This window comes from Sciurus vulgaris, assembly GCF_902686455.1.
Source record: "Sciurus vulgaris genome assembly, chromosome: 2".
Classification (NCBI taxonomy): domain Eukaryota; kingdom Metazoa; phylum Chordata; class Mammalia; order Rodentia; family Sciuridae; genus Sciurus; species Sciurus vulgaris.
In genome coordinates this window covers 169445083-169466986 of record NC_136462.1, presented here as the reverse complement: position 1 = coordinate 169466986, position 21904 = coordinate 169445083, and the positions used below count along the sequence as shown (strand labels likewise).

At 38.0% G+C, this 21904-nt stretch overlaps 1 protein-coding gene across 13 annotated transcripts in view; it reads left to right on the top strand.

Moving 5' to 3' along the window:
- PLCB4 (phospholipase C beta 4) overlaps window positions 1-21904 on the top strand; it is a 389153-nt gene that overhangs the window by 302745 nt on the left and 64504 nt on the right. For 11 of the 13 annotated variants that reach the window (XM_079129403.1, XM_079129411.1, XM_079129408.1 and 8 more), the window contains 9 exons: window positions 1605-1815; window positions 3501-3594; window positions 6023-6102; window positions 6600-6684; window positions 10250-10340; window positions 11337-11432; window positions 14718-14818; window positions 18928-18963; window positions 21582-21723. In XM_079129403.1, coding sequence (XP_078985529.1) covers window positions 1605-1815; window positions 3501-3594; window positions 6023-6102; window positions 6600-6684; window positions 10250-10340; window positions 11337-11432; window positions 14718-14818; window positions 18928-18963; window positions 21582-21723 — 936 coding nt within the window. The remainder of the gene's footprint in view (window positions 1-1604; window positions 1816-3500; window positions 3595-6022; window positions 6103-6599; window positions 6685-10249; window positions 10341-11336; window positions 11433-14717; window positions 14819-18927; window positions 18964-21581; window positions 21724-21904) is intronic. The other 2 variants (XM_079129404.1, XM_079129402.1) reach the window with 1 other exon arrangement.

The following is a 21904-nucleotide window of genomic DNA, read 5'->3' as shown; positions in this document are numbered from 1 at the left end:
CTTGCTGATCCTTCTGCCTGGAATGGGGCTTCCCACCCCTTGTGTGCATGTGACTTTCTTACCATGCATGTGAGTTACTTCCCCAGAGGGGATTTCACTGGCCACATCTAGCACAGCATGCTGTCATTCTTTGTCATCTTTCTTCTTGCTTTCTTTATCCTTCTAGAACTTTTATGACATATTTATTTGTTCACTTGTTTATTTATCTCAACCATAACCTGTGAATTTCATGAAATCAGGAGTTGTCTTTTTTTTCTATCATTGCATCTATCCCAGTGCCTCAAAAACAACCTAGAATGAATGAGTGTGCTGAAGGAGGGAGGCATACAAACTTCATTGCACACTTTGAGGTATAATTAAAAATGACCTAAGTATGCATCATCAGAATAATGGATAATAAGTTATAGTTTGTTTAAATATGGACTACTGTACAATGAAAAATAAATGAACAAGAACTGTATATGTCAACTGGATAAGTCCCAGTAAAACATATAGGAAAAATATCAACTTCAAATGCACATAGTGGGATAGCTCTTTTTTTAAATTTGAAAGCATTTGAATGATTTGTTGTTCTGATAAATGCATATGTGAATTAATGCAGGGGTTAAACTGCAAAACTATTTTGGGAATGTTAAACACAAAAGCTAGAGAAGTGGTATCTACATAACAGCAGAAAGAGAATTAGATGGAATGGAAGTGGGGCACCAGGGCACTGCAGTGCCATTTGGAATTATGTATTCATTTAAAAAATATAAAACAATAAAACAAAATGTTAATATCTGAAAAAAATTGTGATGTAGAACTACAGCTGTTTATTATGCTTCATCTGTACTTTTCATGAACTTGATATTGATTCTTAACTTGCAAGTGCTTCAGTTTTAAAGCAAAAATCTGTGGTTGCCAGTGGTTGGTAGGGTAGGAAAAGAAGCATAAATATAATGACCTGTAATGCAGCTACTATATGCACCCAGCCCTGTATAAAAAAGTGCAATTGAAATGAACAAGGGCTTCTGAGACCACATTTCACCGATCCCTGCATACTCTTCTCATCTAGCCTCACCCATACCTTTTAGATAAAATTGTTTAAATTTGGAGGACACCATATCCAGGAAAAATACCTTTTCCAATTCTGTGAGAACAATATTGACTTATAATTAATATTATTTTCATTTTTTAAAGAACACCTCTTCTATATATGGTCATTTGATTCTGGAAAGCAGATAAGACCAGTATCTTTCCCCACTTGGCAGAAGAGGAAGCTGAGACTCAGAAGCATAAACAGGAAGTGACAGAAGCAGAGCTCGAGAAAGTTCCCTGACCCCTTGTCACCATCGCTTATAGCCCTGTGTTTTTGAACTTGGAGGACAATGTACTTCCTCTACCTTAAATATTTAAAAATGCCACCTCTTTGTTGAATGCCTGTGTTAACTTATAATTTGCCATTCTGTGACTTTATTCAAGTTCTGAAAGATGAAGTTTCTTAGGAAGGAGACTGTGAGGAAGTTTTTACTCTTAACTGTACATGCTAACTTGCCTTCCCTGAATAAAATGAGATATGCATCTTCAGAGCTACAGGTGTTACTAAGATGTTCTTTTTCCCCTAGGACTCATATCAAGTGATGGGTTTTGCAGATATCTGATGTCAGATGAAAATGCCCCAGTCTTCCTAGATCGTTTAGAGCTTTACCAGGAAATGGACCATCCTCTGGCTCACTATTTCATCAGTTCTTCCCATAACACCTATCTCACTGGCCGACAGTTTGGCGGGAAGTCTTCAGTAGAAATGTACAGACAAGTTCTCCTGGCTGGTTGCAGGTCAGAAACTCAAAGATGGCAATTTTGTGGGACAGTGTGTATATGATGCTCTTCAACTTATAGTTGCCCCCCTTATCTATAGGGGTTATATTCCATTACCTCCAGTATTGAAATCATGTATAGTCTCTAATTCTATATACTGTTTCTTGCTACACATGCATTTGTAAATGAAACACAATAAGTGATTCATGACAACAACAATAATAAAAGGGAACAATTATAAAAAAGGTACTGTAATAAAATTGGCCACATCCCTACCCCTTTGCCTTGGGGGCTTTGCTAAATAAAATAAGCATTACTTGAGCACAATGGCATAGCCTGACAGTTGATCTGATAATCAAGAAGGCTACTAAGTGGCTAGTGGGTGGGTTGTGTATTCACTGTGACTATGCTGGACAATGGAATGACCCACATCTGAGGCTGGACATTGGGGTAGCAAGAAATTTCATTGTGCTACTCAGAATACTGTATAAGTAAAATCTTATTGTTTATTTCTGGAATTTTCCAATTAATATTTCCAGACCACTGCTGATCATGGGTAAATAAACTATGAGTAAGGGAGGACTACAGTAATTTACTCTTCTCTGAAATAAGAAGTAGTAATTGGGGTGAAAACAAACATGTGTCCTTCTGTTTAGTGGAGTATGATGGTCATTTAACCTTGAGAAAGAAAGGACAGTATTACTTCCATAAAGGTCTAGCTTTGTCCCATGATTCAAAAGATATTATTTTACTATAAATTTAAATAGGCCCCCAAAAATTGCAAAAAACCTCCCACATTTTTTACTATTTATAGCTACTTGCAAATTTAATGTTATATAATGATAAAAGTCCCAAAATTTTATTCTCTGAGAATAATGAATTTATTTACTGAAAATGTTATTTTACAGATGTAGACAAATATTTGAGATTTAAAACATGACCAGAATGTTGAAAAATAAGAAGTGAAGTTGCATTATGACTTTTTTTCTTGGTTACCAATTCAGCAAAACTTTAGTCTTTAACTCACAATTTTTGTATGTGGAAATAATTTTAAAAGAAATTAACCACATTCCTACTTCCTCTGAATACTTGAGTATTAATCACAAAAACCAATCTGATAAGGTAAACCTAACATGATCCCACTTAATTCAATTAAAAAAATAATTTAATGTCAGCTGAGTGTGCCCAGCATCACTGAAGTCTGAGGCAGAAGGATTGCAAATTCAAAGCCAGCCTCAGCAACTTTGTGAGACCCTAACCAAGCCACTTAGGGAGACCCTGTCTCAAAATAAAAGATACAAAGGACTGGGGTGTGACTCAGTGGTAAGGCACCCCTGGATTCAATCCCCAGCACCAATCTAATCATAATAATAATTTAATGTCATCGAACCCCAGTCTACATTTAGATTATCCCAGTTGTCCTCACGCTGTTCCTTATTACGGCTTTGTTACAATTGAGATTTCATCCAGAACTGTACCACTTGTCACCTCTTAAGTCTCTTAATCTGACTCAGTCCTTTTTTGAAGATACCAGCCTGATGGAAAGAATATGTTTTAAACTGCTTACATCATGAAATAACCATGTTGCATAATTTGCCCTATGGTGATCTCTAAGAAAACTCATTTTGAGGCCTTTCTCTGAGTTTGTATACACACTATTCTGTCATAAGGATTCCATGTTGTTATTTTCACTGTGTTCCTAGGTGTGTTGAACTTGACTGTTGGGATGGAAAAGGTGAAGATCAAGAACCGATAATAACTCATGGAAAAGCAATGTGTACAGATATCCTTTTTAAGGTACATTTTAAAAATTATACCACCACACAGCATTTTCCAAACCGTTATGCTATTGCAGTCAACAGGAAGGTGGAAAATGAATTTTTCATTTTCTCAAGCATTGTGCCTTCATATTTCTTCTTCCAGTTTTGAGGAGAGTTGCAAGACAAATGTTATCTCCACTTAATGTCTCTTTGTGCTGTTTTTCCTGCTTTCAAATGGCAACAATTGCATAATGAGGTTTCTCCAGCATTCTCCTAGTTTACTTACTTACTTAATACCTTCATATTCTTACCCACTTATTTGCTTGCCTACTTTGCTTGAAAGTCTTCAAGGCAGCATAAAAAATAAATGCAGTAAAAAATTAGATTATGGATAGACAGGACCTGTAAGCATAAGAGAATGAGGTTAGAGTTTATAGATGCTTCTCAAGAAATCTTATTATAATCTTGCACAAACATGTGATTTACAGGATCCACAAATGAAAGGCTGAAAAGCACAATTATTATCTGAACTGACACCAGTGAGAAATTTGCTCTCAATGATCCTCATCAAGAGGAATCTATAGTTTTATGAATGAGCATCTCAGTAATAGTGATGTTCATGTCTGATTTGAAGGGTGGTTTCTTAGAGCATTCTTCAATATGCCTATGATAACCTTCCAAAAGATAAGTCAAACAAAGAAATTCTGTGATTGACCATTATGTCAGATGCACCTGTCTCTGGTCTTTTGGTGTAGCTCAGGATGGATATTGAAACATCTGAAACAATTGATTCTCAACTCTACATGTGAAAAATCACCAAAGATGTTTTCAAAAACCCAGATGCCTAGGCCCTATACCTGTAACATACCATGCATATCCTTTATCTTAGCCAAAATGTTGATGGGTTTTGATGAGCAGTCACTCCAGATTATGCTTCCTGGAAAAAGCCAAGAGGATATGCAAGTGGGAAGCTGTGAATTTGAACAGCCAGCCAAATTGACAGGAAAGGCAATGGCCTCTCCTTAGAGAATTAAGGAGCCTAATAAGGAAGCATAGTTGAAAAGCAGGCCATTCCCTCTCAGCATTTACTGAGCAAAGAAGCCCAGAGCAGAACCAGAGTTTTCCTCAAGGAATAATTCTTGGCCAAATGGACAGTTAAGGTCATGAACATTTTTACCTGGGAAGAAATTTTAAACAAGAATAACTAAATGACCAGGCACAGTGCCACAAACCTATTATCTCAGCAGCTTGGAAAGCTAAGTCAGGAGGATCACAAGTTCAAAGCCAGCCACAACAATTTAGTGAGGCCCTATGCAACTTAGTGAGACTCTGTCTCAAAATTAAAAATTAAAAAAGGACTGAGGATGTGGCTTAGTGGTTAAGTACCCCTGCACTTAATCCCCAGTACTCTCCCCAAAATCATCTAAATTACCTACTTAATGATAAAGATGCTTCCGTAAAATATTCCAAGCTTACCTGTCCTTGAGCATTATCATTTCAAATAGATTTTCCTGGATAACTATGGTAAAATATTTTCCTGATTCTCTGAGTGAAGAGCTTGCTCTATAGTTAACCACAGATTAGTAAGTACTTGGAGATTTTTATGAAACAGAATGCTCTGGTTGTATAAGTATTGGTTTGATGCCTTTTTTTCTAGAGCAAAGTAGAGTCTTGGACCCACCATCTGATAAGGCCACCCCAATGTCACAGAGATGGTAGGAGAGGACATGTTCAGCTCATTCAAAAGTTGTAGGGCAGGTGGGCAAAGCACGTTTCCTCCATGTTGCAGAATAAAGCCTTGCTTCCTGATGTTTAAAAAAAAAAAAGTGCAAGAGGATCCTGAGCACACCCTGTTTTACCTTGAATGGTGCTTGCTCAGTGAGCACCCTCTGCCCTGAGACCCTCTTCATATTAACTAGGCTAATATGAAACAGTATTGCAAATGTCATATCAGTATGCAGGGATCTACATTGAATTAAAGAAATGTAGCCCAAGACTGATTCCAAACACAGAGGAAAGTCAATAGAAGTTTCCAGGAATCCTAAAGGTATTACCAACAGATTTCTCCAGAGGTGGGAGGAGTTGAAGAGGGATCTGTTGGGAAAATTCTTGTGCCAAAGCTTAGCTTCTCCTCAAGGAGAATGGTGAACCCTGCACCCATGGCTTGGGAGATTATCAGGTAAGGAACCAGGAGGTCACTTAAATAAAATTTCTTGTGAGTTGATAGTACTATTCTGGAGGTGTAAAAGATAGCTGTGAGTGAAAAAATGTTATTAACCATTAACTGCACACTTGATCTATCACAGAGGGCTGAACCATTAGAGGTATCAAGGTAGATGGGGTCTCCCGATTTGAGTGGTTGCAATTGACTTTCTGCAAGGAAGTCCCAATTTGTAGACTCAATAGTTTCAGGTGCCTTGAATTTTTTTGCTCTTTTCTCTCATTAACACTTTTTATCTTTAAAGGATGTAATTCAAGCCATCAAGGAAACTGCGTTTGTCACGTCCGAATATCCTGTAATTCTCTCCTTTGAAAATCACTGCAGGTATATTGATTCATTCTACTCCAAGACACTAAGTGACGTTGTTTCCCAACTCCTACTCCTTACCCTCACCCCAGCAGTATATCTTTTTAGAAAACTGAGTACTTTGTGAAGTGCTAAGTGTCAACTGGTCTTCCAGTTAAGTGTGCAGTCTTATGCAAACCCTGTCTCTCCAAGAAAGTCATCTTCATGTAGTTTAGAAATTCTTGCTCTAAACAAAAGGCCAAAGATTGGATACCTTGTTTCAAGTTTTTTTGAATTGGAAGATTAAATATAACTTGAAAAACATTTTCGTATTCTTACCATTTTAGTTCTGGGTGAGTTCTTTTTTAATTGAATCAGTTAAATTTTGGTATTTGAAAATATATCTCACAGTCACATTCTGAGGATAATCATGCATTTTGCAGATGAGAGCCTTTAATTGCCTGGAAATGGTGTTTTCTTATTCTTGGATGGTTAATGGATGTTTGAATTTATAAATGCCACTTCTTTTTCTCCAGCAAATATCAACAGTACAAGATGTCCAAATATTGTGAAGATCTATTTGGGGATCTCCTGTTGAAACAAGCACTTGAATCACATCCAGTATGTATTTTTAGAAAACCATATTTCTAGCATGAATAGATTTGTTTTGAAATTCATTTTTGAAGGGTCAAGTAGCACTGAAGGACCGATCCTAAGATCTTCATATTTATTTAAATCCTTCAGTACAAAGAGCGTTTTTATCATGCTTCAGAAGGATGAATTTAATTTGGGAGAGCTTGGAGTCTCATGGTTTAAATTTCATAAAGCACCCAGGCCAAGAGTCTAGATTCTGTACTTATTCTCAGTATTAGTTACACGTTAGAATCATCTTGCAGAACTGTGAAAAACACCCATGCCAGCACTTCACTCACAGATTGATTTAATGGACCGAGAGTCAGCCACCAGCATAGTGTATTTTAAAAGTCCTCCAGGTGAGCAAATGTTTGCCTAGTATTCAGAAGTCATGGGAGCCTGTTGTGGAACATGCCCTAGATTGATGGTACAGTATCCTGCAGTCCAACTCCAAAACAAAGTCTTGGGTAAATTGATATGTACTTTTTAAAATATTTCTTCTAATTAGGTATACTTGCATTTTGACACATCATCCATAAATGGAGTATAATTTCTCATTCTTCTGGTTGTATACGATGTAGAATCACATTGGCCTTGTGGTCATATATATACATAGGGTAATAATATGTACATATTTGAACCTCATTTAACACCTGCTAGTTTCTTTATAACATGAAGAATATTAGTCTGTGGTCCATAGATGGGCTTCATGAGGCTTTTGATTTTATTCGAATCACATACAAGTTTTAAATATATAATCATGCCAGAGGGTTCTTTGTATTTGTATTAGGAGCTATGACCTCCAGGAGATTAAAACTCACTGTCACAAGATGTTGTGAGTAGCAAGACAGTTAATGCAATTAAATTACAAAATTCTCTATGATAATGGAATATTTGACACGCCTACCGGGAAGCAGCTCCAATGGGCCCACAGATGGTAGCATAAGGTGGCAGGAGAGGAACGTGACGGTAACAAGAGAATGGTGCTTTGTGTCACATGTGAATAATCTGGGTGGTTTAATGAATTTTTTTTCTGGAAGCGTGTCTGAGAGAACTGAAAAGATATGGAGACAAGGGTATTTGTATCCATTGCTTCCTCCATCCAATTCTGTTCAGCCTGTTGAAGCAGGTACCTGCCCTTGACCTCAAAGCACTTCCTTTTTCCCTGACCACTGGCCTGACTCAAACTGCCAGCACCCACAGCTTTGTGCCTGTGACCTCTGCTCACTAGAGCCTGCTCTGTCCCCACATGAGTGACAGGCCAGAAGTGTCAGAGGATTAACACCCTCACTTCGTGCCCTATCACTCCCAAGGTGGGCTGATTCTGAGCACCTGTTCTCCTCTGTCCTCTCCAGCAGGACTGAGCTCCAGTTTTCCACACCGATAACTTGCTTGATAACACACCTTTGATTGGCTGCCTGTCTTCTTTTTCCCACTTTCTCACTCTGTTGGAGTCTTTTAGGGCCATCTCTCAAGTAAACTATTGGTGCATCAATCTTTATCTTAGAGGCTGAGTCTAAGGAAACCCAAATGAAGAAACATCCTTGATTAAATTGATTATTATTATTTAGTACTGGGGATTGAAATCAAAAGCTTTACCACTGAGCTACATCCCCAGCACTTTTATTTATTTATTTATTTATTTTTTATTTTGAGATAAGTTCTTGCTAAGTTGCTCAGACTGGCCCGCAACTTGTGATCCTCCTGCCTCAGCCTCCTGAGCAGGTGGAATTATAGGTGTGCACCACGACACCTGATTATTTTATTTTGTTGTTTTTAATCTGATCCCTCTGCTTATTTTTCTAGTTAGGGTAAAGTGCTTACTTTCGTGAAAAGACCACTATATTCTTAATGCAATGATGTTCGCATGCATGAATATGGTTTTGGAAATCAAAGGTAGTATACATGGGAATAAGACCAGGTATCTGAACTGAGGAACTTTCAATCTTGAGGGCTGGGGTTTGAGTGGAGCAGGATACAAAAATAAACACTTAACTGTGAAAGAAGATATACTGTGATGTATTGAATATTTGTTGGAGAACTTCTGGTGCAAGAGAGACCCCTGGGGAATGGAGCAGTTCCACTAGCTGCCTATAGGAAGCAGCATTTCACCCAAGGATCTCACTTGAGGCAAGACAGACAGGAAAGCACAGTGTCTTGCTTGTCATCTGTAGCATAAAACTGAGTTTTGGAAATGACTAGATGCATGGGAGTAAAGATGGACAGGTGAAAGTATAGATGGGTGGATGGGGAATAGATGTCCATATATGGGACAGTTCCATGGAATAACCTAAAGGAATATATTGTTTCCAGACTTAAATTCAAGTAAATAAAGTCATCATAGAGTTCAGATTCCAATAATTAGGACCATTCCCTTCTTGATTCCCTTGTTGAACCCACAAAACGTAATCCCATGTGTTGAGTTGGAACAGACTACTAAGCAGACAGACTTGCTGTACAGTCCAGTTCTTGGGAGATCTAGGGAACCTTTCACCTGGGAGAGCCAAATCCAGCCCCAGCATAACCCCTTGTACTTTTTTTTATTGGGGTGACCCATTGTACTTTTTTTTGGAGCTGATGGGTACTGGGAATTGAACTCAGGGGAACTTAACCACTGAGCCACATCCCCAGCCCTGTTTTGTATTTTATTTATAGACATATGCTGAGGCTGGCTTTGAACTCGTTGTCCTCCTGCCTCAGCCTCCTGAGCTACTGGGATTACAGGCATGCTGGGATTACAGGAATGTGTCACTGAACCCAGCACCCCCTTGTGCTTTATCCGAGACCTAAATTCTGCAAGGCCTGAATTGGGGGAATGAAATGGAAAAGAACCCAAGTAACACCATTTTGTTCTGACCTGACTCCATTGTATGCTTGCTTATTATGTTTTCCTTTCAGCCTCCTGAAGCTGTTATTTATGTTGACAGTACAGTAGGACCTTCCCATATCCCTGACTATGGCCCTGATGCATAACAAATGACTCTAAAATGTATAATCAAAACAATTCTTTCATGTAATCAAAATATCTGCTGCAACAGGGTCATTCTGATATACATGTGCCTCAATTGTTCTTGTGGTTTTTGTGGTTTTTGCCTTTATAAACTCTGTACTTCCAAAGTTCAGGTGCTGTGAGTTCTTTGAGGTGTTAGCCTGCTCTCAGCCACTGCTTGCCTAGCATGCTCATTAAAGAATCCCTTTTTCCTTTTCAATTTGGCTCAATATGAGTGGTGGTTTATAATTCTCATGCTCTGTGTAACAGTAGGACCCTCACCTGCACAGCCCCACCCAGGTCAGACCCCAGCTCCACTGAGGAAGCTGGAGGAACTCCGCACACCTCTACAGGCTGAGGATTCCAAATTTGCAGGACTATTCTAAGGCCAAATTGGATGGGGTGGACTAATTTGGTTGCTGAGGAAGACCAAGCATTAAATAGTGCTGACTGCCATCTAGTGGATGTTGAGTTGTATGACTCCGGACCATACTGCTTTTTTCTGGGCTGGGAATAGAGAAGCACAACCCTTGCTGATTTCCCCTCTTTTTGTGTTATCTCTAGCTCGAACCAGGAAGACCGTTGCCATCCCCCAATGACCTCAAAAGAAAAATACTTATCAAAAATAAACGGCTAAAACCTGAAGTTGAAAAAAGTAAGTCAAACACGTGCATAAATAGAAGATTGTGTTTGGACAGGACAGCTGTCTAACATGAAATTCATTGTAAAACCATCAGATTTGGGGAGAAGAGGTGTAATGATGATATGTATACTTTCGAAAGCAAAGTTATCATATTTCCATTTGAGTTCAGTTGACCTGTAGTCTCATTCATGCAGTGGGAAAAGTACATCCATATATTTACAGGCCAGAATTTAGAGGGGTCATAAGGGGAAAAAATAAGAAGCAGAAGGAGAATTTTATATTCGGATGTATCTGGTTATGCTTTCTTCTAGAAAAGTTGTACTCTCTCCAGTGATGTAAAAGACTATTTCCTAGCTATATCCTTAATGCTAACTATTGGTCATCTTTGATGTGTTCCCAACTAGTTGAAGAAAAATACCTGAATATTTTATTTGTACCTTTTGATAACTAGATTTTTTTGTACATTATGACTTGTAATTTGTCCCTGCATGTTTTCCAATTTTTAAAAAAGTTATTTTATTTGTCTAGCTTACTGACCTATAAGTGTTTTTTACTTGATAACAACCCCAGTTATATGAGTTGCAAATATCTTTTATCCTGAAGTTTTGTTATCTCCGATGTGTACGTCTCATTTCTATCACTTCACCATAATTGTGTGTAAATCTTGGTCTGTGCCAGATTCTCAAAATTAGGGGTGTTTGTTTTCCGGGTTTAAATCCTGAACCCTCCTTGGAAATGTAGTAACCAGAACTTTGGACAATTCACCATGTTCTAGTGGTCCTTCTTCATGTGTATACAGTGTGGTTGATGTACATTCCTTATAAAAAGCCAACACCAGCAGGGAGACAGTGACCACTGCTAAACCTTAGGATGTGGCCAGGAGGTACCTAAACAACATATTTCTTTTCCTTTCATTTCATTTGTCTACATATCTGTCTTAAAGCCCACATTTTTTAAGTGATCTAACGTCTCTCACCATCTCCTCCTTGCTTTTTTTTATAATAACAGAACAGCTTGAAGCTTTGAAAAGCATGATGGAAGCTGGGGAATCTGCAGCTCCAGCTAGCATCTTAGAGGATGATAATGAAGAAGAAATAGAAAGTGGTGAGTTGTTATTTCAAATGACATGTTACAATACTTTGTAACATAAGTAAAACATGAGTTTCTCTCAATGGGTCCTTTATAGTGATAACATTACAGTTTTAATACTCAGGTGTGTATTTACAGATGAAGCTCAATCTTTCATTACTTTTGGTCCTTTTTTTTTTTTTTTTTTCGAAAAATATTACTTCCAACTTACCTGGAATTGGATGTTAGTGGCTTAATCATCTCCCTCCCTGTGTGTGTCCAGCTGTTCAACAGAAATTCATAGCCAGAGATGATGGTAGTAATAGACTAGGAATGTAAAATGAAAGAAATTCAGGTAAATGAAGTTCTCATTGGCTTGTGTTTACAAACTGAATGATAAACTGAAAGCCAGCATTAAAATTTCAAGTTCAGACTCAGGGTGTATCTCAGCAGTAGGGCACCTGCTTAGCTTGCAAGAGGCCCTGGGTTCTATACCCAGTACCACCAAAATAACCTAAACAAACAAAATCCAAGTTAAAATTCCTTTAAATAACCAATTGCTCAGAATTATTGATATAGGTAATTTGCCAAAGGCATGCTAGCCCAAAATGTTTGAATATTTGCAATTATGTATTTTGTTTTTTGCCATATAACCACAACTATAATGTTTTGTTTAAAATTGGGACTGGTGGTACATGGTGGTGCACACTTGTAATTCCAGCTACTCAGAAGGCTGAGACAGGAGGATTGCAAGTTCAAGGCCAGACTCAGCAAGTTCAAGGAACTCAATAATTTAGAAATACAATAATTTAGAAATCCCCATTGAAAAGTTTACTAAATGGAAACTAAACTTCCTAAATGAAAAGTCTTCATTTATCATTCTAACACTTGAAATATGACTTTAGGAAAGTTCATAATAAATGTTAAAAACCATAAGATGTGAGAATTAACTAATCTTATTCACAACCCCTTAATAAAGATTCCTGACTGTGGAACTGACATCATACATTAAGTTTATGTTGTGACAAGGAAGATTGGGGAGGCTAAAGATATCTGATATTATCCAGTTGATGCCTTTAATAGCTATTTATCTATTGGTGTGTAATAATCTACCCCCAAATTCAGAGGCTTAAAACAACACTTTACAATTATCTCTCATGGTTTTTTGTGTCACCTGAACTTGTGTTGCTGTTCGCCCTTGGGCTTCTTATGTGGTTACTGGCAGATGACATCTGGAGCTGACACCATCTGAAGGTTTGGTTGCACTGGTTATCTAAGGTGACTCCTTCACATGGCTGGCAGCAAATGCTGTCTGTCTGCTGAGAACTTAACTAGATTCACTGAGCAGAGCATGCTCTTGGGACCTCTGTGGTTTGGGCTTCTCCCAGCACAGTGGCTAAGTGCCTAGATAGAGCATCCAAGAGCCTGTGTTCCAAGTGGTAGGAAGTAGGATCTGCCGAATTATTTAACAGCTAAGCCTGGAACTGGTACAGCATCACTTCCTCTCTACTTTATTCATCAAAGCAGTCTTAGGACTGTCCAAGTTCAAGAGGGCAGATGAGTGACAAGATTACATTGTGGAAGAGCCCATTGAGGGTAGATATCAACTGTTTTTGGAAAATACAGTAATCAATTGTGTTCTGTTATATCATATGTCTATTATATTATTTTGCATATAATACATATAAAAATTACATATATTAATATAATCTGTAATATAAAGTAATATAAATTTTATAATATTTATTTGTTATATTTATAAAATATAAACCTAAACTAAGAACAAAGTATCACAAATATATGTATATATTTCAGTAGATCAACAAAATACTCGTAAAATGCAAAAAAAATATATTAAGCAAAATCAGTTTCATGATTTAGGTTAAAATTTTTTAGATGGTAACTGAAAACATATAAGACATTACCAATGCTGTAATCTAGTAAAACAAATAATGGAATACATTAAGAGGAAATATAGATTAATAATAATAGCTACTAGCATTTTAGTACCATTTGGGCACCAGGCAGCCTTCATTACTGCTTTATTTAACCTTCATACAGCCCAATGAAATAGGTATGATTATACTCCTTTTTTTTTTTTTTTTTTTTTTTTTTTTTTGGTACCAGGGATTGAACCCAGGTACACTTACCCACTGAGCCACATCCCCAGCCCTTTTTTGTATTTTATTTAGAGACAGGACCTCACTATGTTGCTGAGGCTGGCTTTGAGCACAGGATCCTCCTGTCTCAGCCTCCCAAGCTGCTGGGATTACAGGCGTGCACCACCACTCCTGGCCACTTGTCATTCTGAAGGACACTTTCCTCCTTGGCACAGATGCTAATTATTCCTCCAGGCAAACCACCTCTAGTAACTCCCATGTTACTCCAAAATTGAGATTCTAATTTTATTTTGTATATAAATAACCCCATGAAACAGTACAGCAGTAAAAAATACTTGAAAAGACAGACTCATGCACTGAATTTCTCTTTAAGGGCCCAGAGGCCCCTTCTGTCCCAGTGATGTGTTTAATTCTTAGATTTCCTCAAACACTTGACCTCAGTTCTGGTCAACCAGTTGGCTGCAATTGCCTTGGTGCCACCAAATGCTCTGACTATTATATGGGTGACTAGAGTCTCTAATTTAGATACATTGACACAAGTAGTCAGAAGAAAATCAGCATGGTTCAAGAGGGCAGGCTCGGGTAGAAATTGAAAAGGCTCTTAGTGAAAGCATGTGCCTAACCATTAGACTAGATTTAGACTCAGAAGAACACATGACTTCTGACCCTAGCAGACAAGAAGCAGGGAATACTGAAAGAGCATATGGTTGTGGTGTGTTTGTACATTCATGCACCTCCAGAAATGATAACATGCATTTCTGTACTCTTTAAAAGTAGTAATTATTGAATGTTTTGCACTTGTATGGGTGACACCCCTTGTCTTCAAGTAATTACATCTGGATGGCCTGATTAGATGAAACACACAGATTGAGTATTCCTTTTACAAAGCACTTGAGAATGGAAGTGTTTCAGATTTGAGAGTTTTTCATATTTTGAGATATTCACGTAGACTTTTTACCAACTGAGTACTCCTAATTCAAAAAACTGAAATTGCACATTGCTTTGAAATCTGAAAACTTTTGAGTGTTGACATCATGATGTTCAAAAAGTTTAGGATTTTTGGAGCAGTTTAGATTTTCATGTCACAATTTGCAGAGTGTAGGTCATGAAAATCTTTTGTCATGTTCTACCCAAGATTTCAGGCAGGGTCTGACTGCTTTCCAGTAATTTGGGTTCATGAATTCTTTTGTTTTTCACACAGCTGACCAAGAGGAGGAAGCTCACCCTGAGTTCAAATTTGGAAGTGAACTTTCTGCTGATGACTTGGGTCACAAGGAAGCTGTTGCAAATAGTGTCAAAAAGGTCAGAGTCTTCCTGGCCCTTTTCTTTCATGAAGTGGAGCTGTTACAAATTTTCAGAAATGTTTCGACCACAAGAGAAAAAAGTAGCCTATCGTTCCTTCTAATTGTACAGGATAAAAATTTCTGCTGGGTGACCAGAATTTCACACATACACAATATTAAGTTAAAAAGAACATTTAAATTACTTATTAGTCATGTTCAATATTGACCACTAGTCTTTTAGCCAGTCTCCTTTAAATATTATCATTTATTATCTCCTTTAAATAGTATTGTTTATATGGTAGGTAGGAAGGGAGAGAACACCAGCTCAGGGACCATGGTTCACCGATTAGAATCATCAGAAAATGACCTTTGAATATCCCCTTATCAGAGAACCACTAATTAATATTTTCCTCATAATGTAGAGTAAGCATAAAAGTATTTCCAATCACTCATCCAAGAAAAGTAGATATTAAGTACCAATTATTTTTTAAACACCATCCAGGCTATCATGATCTAGAAGGGTCAAAACACTTTTACTTCCTACCCTTAGGTAGCTTGTAGACTTCTACAGTTGAGAGACATAGATGGGAAATAGACCATGAACAAATAAATAATTATACAATTCAATTTTTGATAAGTGCTATTGTGAAAATAAAAACGAGGGCTAAATTGGAGTATAATGAGAATAACAAGGTGGCAGGAATAAGAAAACCAGAACCCAGTGGAAAAGGAGGAATTGATTACACACAGAAACAGGAATAACTTTCCACACCTTGGGACCACCACAAGTGCAACCATAAAGATGGTGTGAGGAGAGTGGGTTGAAGGAGGGGCACAGTGAAGCAAGATGAGATGAGATGGGTTGGCAGAAACTAGATGATGCAGGACTTTAGAGGGTACTATGAGAAATTCAAATTTAAAAATGAAATGTGAAGCTATTGAAAAAGCAGGAGGTATTGTAGCCAAGTAGACATTTAATAAGATCATGATGATCTAGTTTAGAAGGAAACAAGAAAAACATTTAGATTGAAAGAGCCCCAAATGGTTAAACTGGATGGTAGAAAGAGAACAGATTAAGATGCAACATGAAGGAAGTTGCAAGATTTAGTTGCAAGATTAAGGAAGCAAAAACAGTACGACTCACCCATGGATTGAATGTTGGGAGTGAAGGAGAGAGAAGAAACAGGTGATCCTCTGGAGTCCTTTTTTGAGGAACTGGGTAGACTGGAGTAGGGAAGACTGGAAGAGAAAGAATTTAGGAGTTTCAAATGGGACAGCTGATCTACAATGCCTGTGAGATACTCCAGGGAAGGTGCCAAGCATTGACATTTAGCTCTCAGTGTTCATTTCCCAACTGTCTCCTCTTGGGTAAGTTACTTAACCTCTCTGTGTTACCATGAAGAATAAATGAGCTTAGAATAGGGCCTGGCACATGGTGGTAGCAACTAGTGAAAGTGTTAGTTGCTGCTATACTCTTATTTTCATCTTTGTTCTTATTATCATCATTGCAAGCATCATCATCACCTGAATCCAGAAGAGAGGTGGAGCTGGGAGTTCAGCAGGTCATATTTGAAGCCATGGAAATTACTGAGATGATCCATAGGGAGATGTGGAAAAGAAAGCCCAAGTAGAACACTAGTTAAAAGTGGGTTCATAAGAGAAGAGCCAGGAAAGAACAAGATATGGCCATGAAAACCAGGAGGACACAAGAGGACCTAGCAGTTGACTGTTGAATGCTCTTGATTTTCTGAGTAAAAAGACTCAAGAGTGTCCATTGGATTGGTAGCATAGAGGAAGGGCTTTGGGGACCTTGCAGTTTCAGTGGAGAAGGGATCTGAAACAGAGAGCTAGGTGGGGATAGTAACTATGCTTTTGAGAAGTTTTGCTGTGAATGGGAGCAGAAAATGGGCTGGTAGCTTGTAGATATTCTGAGACGGGTTTGCTGAGGGTGAGGAAGAATGATGCCTACCCTTCTTAGCCTTACCCAGCGTGCTTACCCAGGCATCGGAGATCAAGCTCCGAAGGCACGGATCTAATTTTATTTAGGGTTGCACAGGGACATATATAGATACATTATCCAATCAGGTTAACATGCTTGTTAAAGTATAACAGAATCAGCCTATAGGTGAACTACACGTCGAGGGTCCAGGTAGTATAAACAAACCAAGTATGCCTAAGCAATTCTGCCCAGCAACAGGTCTGAGACAAAGGACTGGGGGAATGGCAAGCTCCAGCTCACAGCATGAGGCAAGGCAGTGCAGGCAAGCTCACATCACAGCTTTCTGTGATGCATGTCAGAATGAGGCCTCCTCTCAGTTCAAACTCAGCCTCAACAGCTGCAAAGACCTTCATTCCATGGCGAGTCTTTACCATTACCTCAGTTTCTCTGTTCAGACTGTTTGGCTTACTTAGACCGTGGTGTCAGTGACTGCTGTCAGATAAGCTTGAGGAATGTTCCCTACAGTAGCTAAAGGTAACCTGAGGAGTCTAGGGAATGTTATTTGTACGGTGAAGAAATCTGGAGCCAGGCTTTACACAGCCAAGAGCAGCAGAGAGGGAGAGTTAGTCTTCCAGGAGAAAGAAGGAGAATGCCTGGGAATTCCTTGAGAAGACAAGAGTGGATAGGATGATGGTGATGTGAAGGTGTGGTCTTGATGGGAGCAAGGATACTTGCTCTGTGAAGACAGTGGATAAAGATGCAGGTGGAGGGGCTGGGGAGATAGCTCAGTCAGTAGAGTGCTTGTCTTGTAAGCACAACGTCCTGGGTTCGATCCCCAGCACCCAAAAAAAAAAAAAAAAGATGCAGGTGGATGGATTTGGTGGCAGGAAGATGAGAGTAATGATGAGCAAAGTCAAAGAAGCATTGCCATTAGACTACTATTTCTGATATCTGGAGTACTTTGAGAATGCTATGTGTCTACTAAAGTTCAGAGTTTTGTGTACTACATGAAGTCTTCGCCAATACTGTCTTAGTCATTTTGTGCTGTCATAAGAAAAATATCAGACTGGTTGACTTAACAATAGAAATTTATTTCTCAAAGTTCTGGAAACTATGAAGTTCAAGATTAAAGTGCGTTGGCCAGTCAGTTCTTGGTGAGAACTCTGTTATGTTTTCACATGGTGGAGAGAGAATGAGAAAGCTAGCTGTCTCTCATATCTTCTTATAAGGACACTTATCTAATCATGAGGATTTCCCTCTCATGACTGCATTACCTCCCAAAGTCCCCATCTCCAAATACAGGTGCTCCTTGACTCACAAAGGGGTTTTGATAAACTTATTGTAAGGTTAAAATCTCATAGGCTGAAAATGCATTTAATACACCTCACCTGTGGACATCATAGCTTAGCAACACAATACACTGTATGTTGCTGGTTGTTTACCCTTGGGATCATGTGACTGAGTAGGAGCTTTGGCATACTGCTGCCACCCAGTGTCACAGAAGAGCATTGTAACAAGAATTCAATCAAAACTGAAGCACATTTTATACTAAATGCTTATCACGTTTGCATCATCATACAGTCAAAAAAAAATCCTGAGTTGGGGGGTAGGGATTTAGTTGGTTGAGTGAGTGCCTCACCAGCACAAGGCCCTGGGTTCAATCCCCAGCACCACAAAAGGCAAACAAAAAAAAATCCTGAGTTGAACCATCATTAAGTTGGTAACCATCTGTACATCACACTGGGAATTAGGTGGAGACACAAACATTGAGTCCATAGCAAATACACAAACATGAATGCTGAGCTTCAGAAGAGTGACCCCTTATGCTGCCCTTTAAATATCAGAGGAGGTGGCCACATTGATATATCCATTTCCTAAACCCCATGACTAAGTCATTAATAAAATTATTTTAATGAAGCATCTAAATAAGTGCAAACCATCAACAAAGGAGAAAAATGTCACTAAGAATAGCTCTTTTGAAATATAAAACCATGAGGTCATTATATCTGCTCAGTAGCTTTTTTTTTTCTTTTTTGGTACATGACTTTCCATTAATCTCCCATCTTAACAAATAAATAGAATCATTAAGTTTACACATATTTATTTAAATATTTACACAAATAAAGCTAATGAATTTATAATTTTGCCCTTTAGGGAAGTAAACAAATCATTTTCTTTCTCTAATTTAGACTTCAGATGACCTTGAACATGAAAACAACAAAAAGGTAACAAAAAAATTATCTTCAGCATTTTGCCTTCTTTAGGAGATACCTATACGTGATCCTCTAATATTGAAAAATTTCTACTAAGGACAGTTGTTATTACTCTGTCACCCACCACCCATGTGTGGAATGTCAATTTAGCATTTATAGGTATAATACATCTAAACTAAGAGTTTTCAAAAGGAAGATTTAATGATAATAATAAAACTGATAAAAATCACTAAACTAGGTAAGATAGTTTTCCTAAAAAAATAAGTGTTTAATGCAGTAAGATATTTCCTTAGTTGGAATTAGAGATTTCAGTCCTAGACGAGGGTGCATAATCATCAATATGTTGAATGTGAAAATAGAAATGACCTAATAGGTTATCAGATCCACACTGTAGAACAACAGAAAAGCAATCTGGACTCTCAGGGCATCAATATTGTGGAAGATCCTTCGATAGTTTCCCACAGCACACCTTCTGGAGGTTTTACTTGATGTTATTAGACACTGACCTTATGGTAAGGAAGGTAAAGTAACATTGTCATTTTCTTTATCCTCTTCAAAATTCATCATGATGGTTGAAGTGTCCTGCAAAGTATACACTGTCTTTTACAGTAGTAAGACTTAAGTTAGTGAGGCAGAAATTTGCCTTATACCTTTCATCTTTGGGAAGTTCAGACTGCTTTGCTATCTGTGGGGTCCTATCTTATTTAGAGTGAGACTTTACTTTCTTACTGTCTCAGTGATCCATTTGAAAGAATTATGGGTAAACGGAATTACAGATCTCCCCAAATGTTTTTGGAACACAGAGTAAAATTTCATAAGTCAGTGGAGTTGACAGTACAGAGTGACTCTTTAGTTACTGACATTTATTTGCTAAATTAACTTAATCCACAAGCCTCGTTCTTCTCATGTGGTCACTGGGTAGGACTACGTTCCTCCTGACAAATAACTATATTAATGAAGAGGTTCATGCTGGTGCCCAGCACATAGCAATAGTATTGTTTGTAATCATTAAACACACAAGAAGAAAAAGATGTGGCCTCTGCCTTTTTATGGAGGTTTGGGGTCTGCGACGTATAAAAACAAAACTAAAGCCAAGTGTGGTGGCACTTGCCTGTAATCTCAGGGGCTCAGGAGGCCGAGGCAGGAGGACTGCCAGTTCAAAGGCAGCTTCAGCACCTGGGAGGTGCTAAGCCCACTCAGTGAGACTCTGTCTCTAAATAAAATACAAAATAGGGCTGGGGATGTGGCTCAGTGGTTAAGTGCCCCTGAGTTCAATCCCAGGCACCCCAAAAAATAAAAAATAAAACAAAAATAATTTGTATTATTTGATTATTTATCTTAACTATTATCAGTGAAATCAGTTTGACTCTTTAGAATATTCAGATTGTTGTCATCAGTTAAGATAAACAAAAGGTCTGACCAATTTTTCACTTGTGGATTACATCATGTAACTAAGCATCCTCTTATATTCGACCTGTGCAGTTGAGCTTTTCAAAGTTCTTAACAAAATGTTGACCCCTTTGAGGCACTATTTGTTGTAATTGTTTTTAATTTTGATATATCCATTTCCTAAGCCCCATGACTGTTGCCCAGGGCCTCACTGTTGCCCAGGCTGGCCTTGGACTCCTGGACTCAAGTGATCCTTCTGCCTCATCCCCCTGAGTAACGGGGGCTACAGGCATTATTTCTGTTGATTATGGCAGTTTTGTTCGGATTTCTCATGAAGTAAATAAAATAATTTGCTTTTTTCCCCTCCAAAGTCATACAATTTCAATATGTCCTATGTAGTACATTATTGGGGTATATTAATAAATTCTTTAAAAAATCAACCACCTTGTAAGTGACTGAAATTCTAGAACAATTCTACTGTACAGTGTGGTCCTCAGACCTTCCCCTCACCAACGCCTTATTTTATAATTTTCAGTCATTTGAAATTATGAAATTGCAAATTCCTGTGCCTCATTCAGACTCACTTCAGCAGAAATTCCAAGGATAGGGCTCAGGAATCTGTGTTTCATCAAGCCCTCCAGGTGATTTTGACACACACTAATATTTAAGATTCACCGTTTTTGACTTTTTACCTCAACTTATGAAAATACGAATGATAATATTGCTGTACATATCTCATAGCATCGCTGTAAGACCCCAATATCTTTCCTTGATTATTTTAAACAAGACGTGTTTTTAGTCAAAAGCTGGTTTCCAAAAGAATGAGAACTATTTAAATTTTTTAAAGTCCTTTGAAAATCTAACAATATCCTAAACACATAACAATATTGTATGATTTCCACCTTTTGCATCATTTGGAGTTATCATAAACATTAAGTTTTTAAATTATCCCTCAGCGTAATTGAGATACAAGAAGTTATTTTTCTTCTGAATTTGTGTGTACAAATGTATTTTTATGTCTTTTTAAAAAACTGTTTATTGATGCATTATAATTATACATGATACTGGGGTTCATTGTTACATATTCCTACATGCACAAGATATCATGTAATTTGATCATTTTCATTCCCCAGGACCTCCCCTTTTCCTTGCAAATTATCTTTAGTAAAGAAGTCTACAGTCCATGTCTGGAAGTCCCTCTGAAGCCATTGGCCAATCTGTTCTCTTCATTGTGCTTGCAGGGCCTGGTTACTGTAGAAGATGAGCAGGCATGGATGGCATCTTATAAATATGTAGGTGCTACCACTAATATTCATCCCTATTTGTCCACCATGATCAATTATGCACAGCCTGTGAAGTTTCAAGGTTTCCATGTGGCTGAAGGTAATGTCACAGTTTAAATGCAATAGCCTTTTTTGTCTGCTTAATTTTTTTTTTTTTTTTTAACAGTGATGAGCTCCAACCTAACTTGTGCTGTTTTCCTCTTTGCGGGTGGGTATCTGTCTTACTTTTGTTTCACAGGCCACATAGCCACATGTTCTCAGCATGTCATTCTCTACATCAG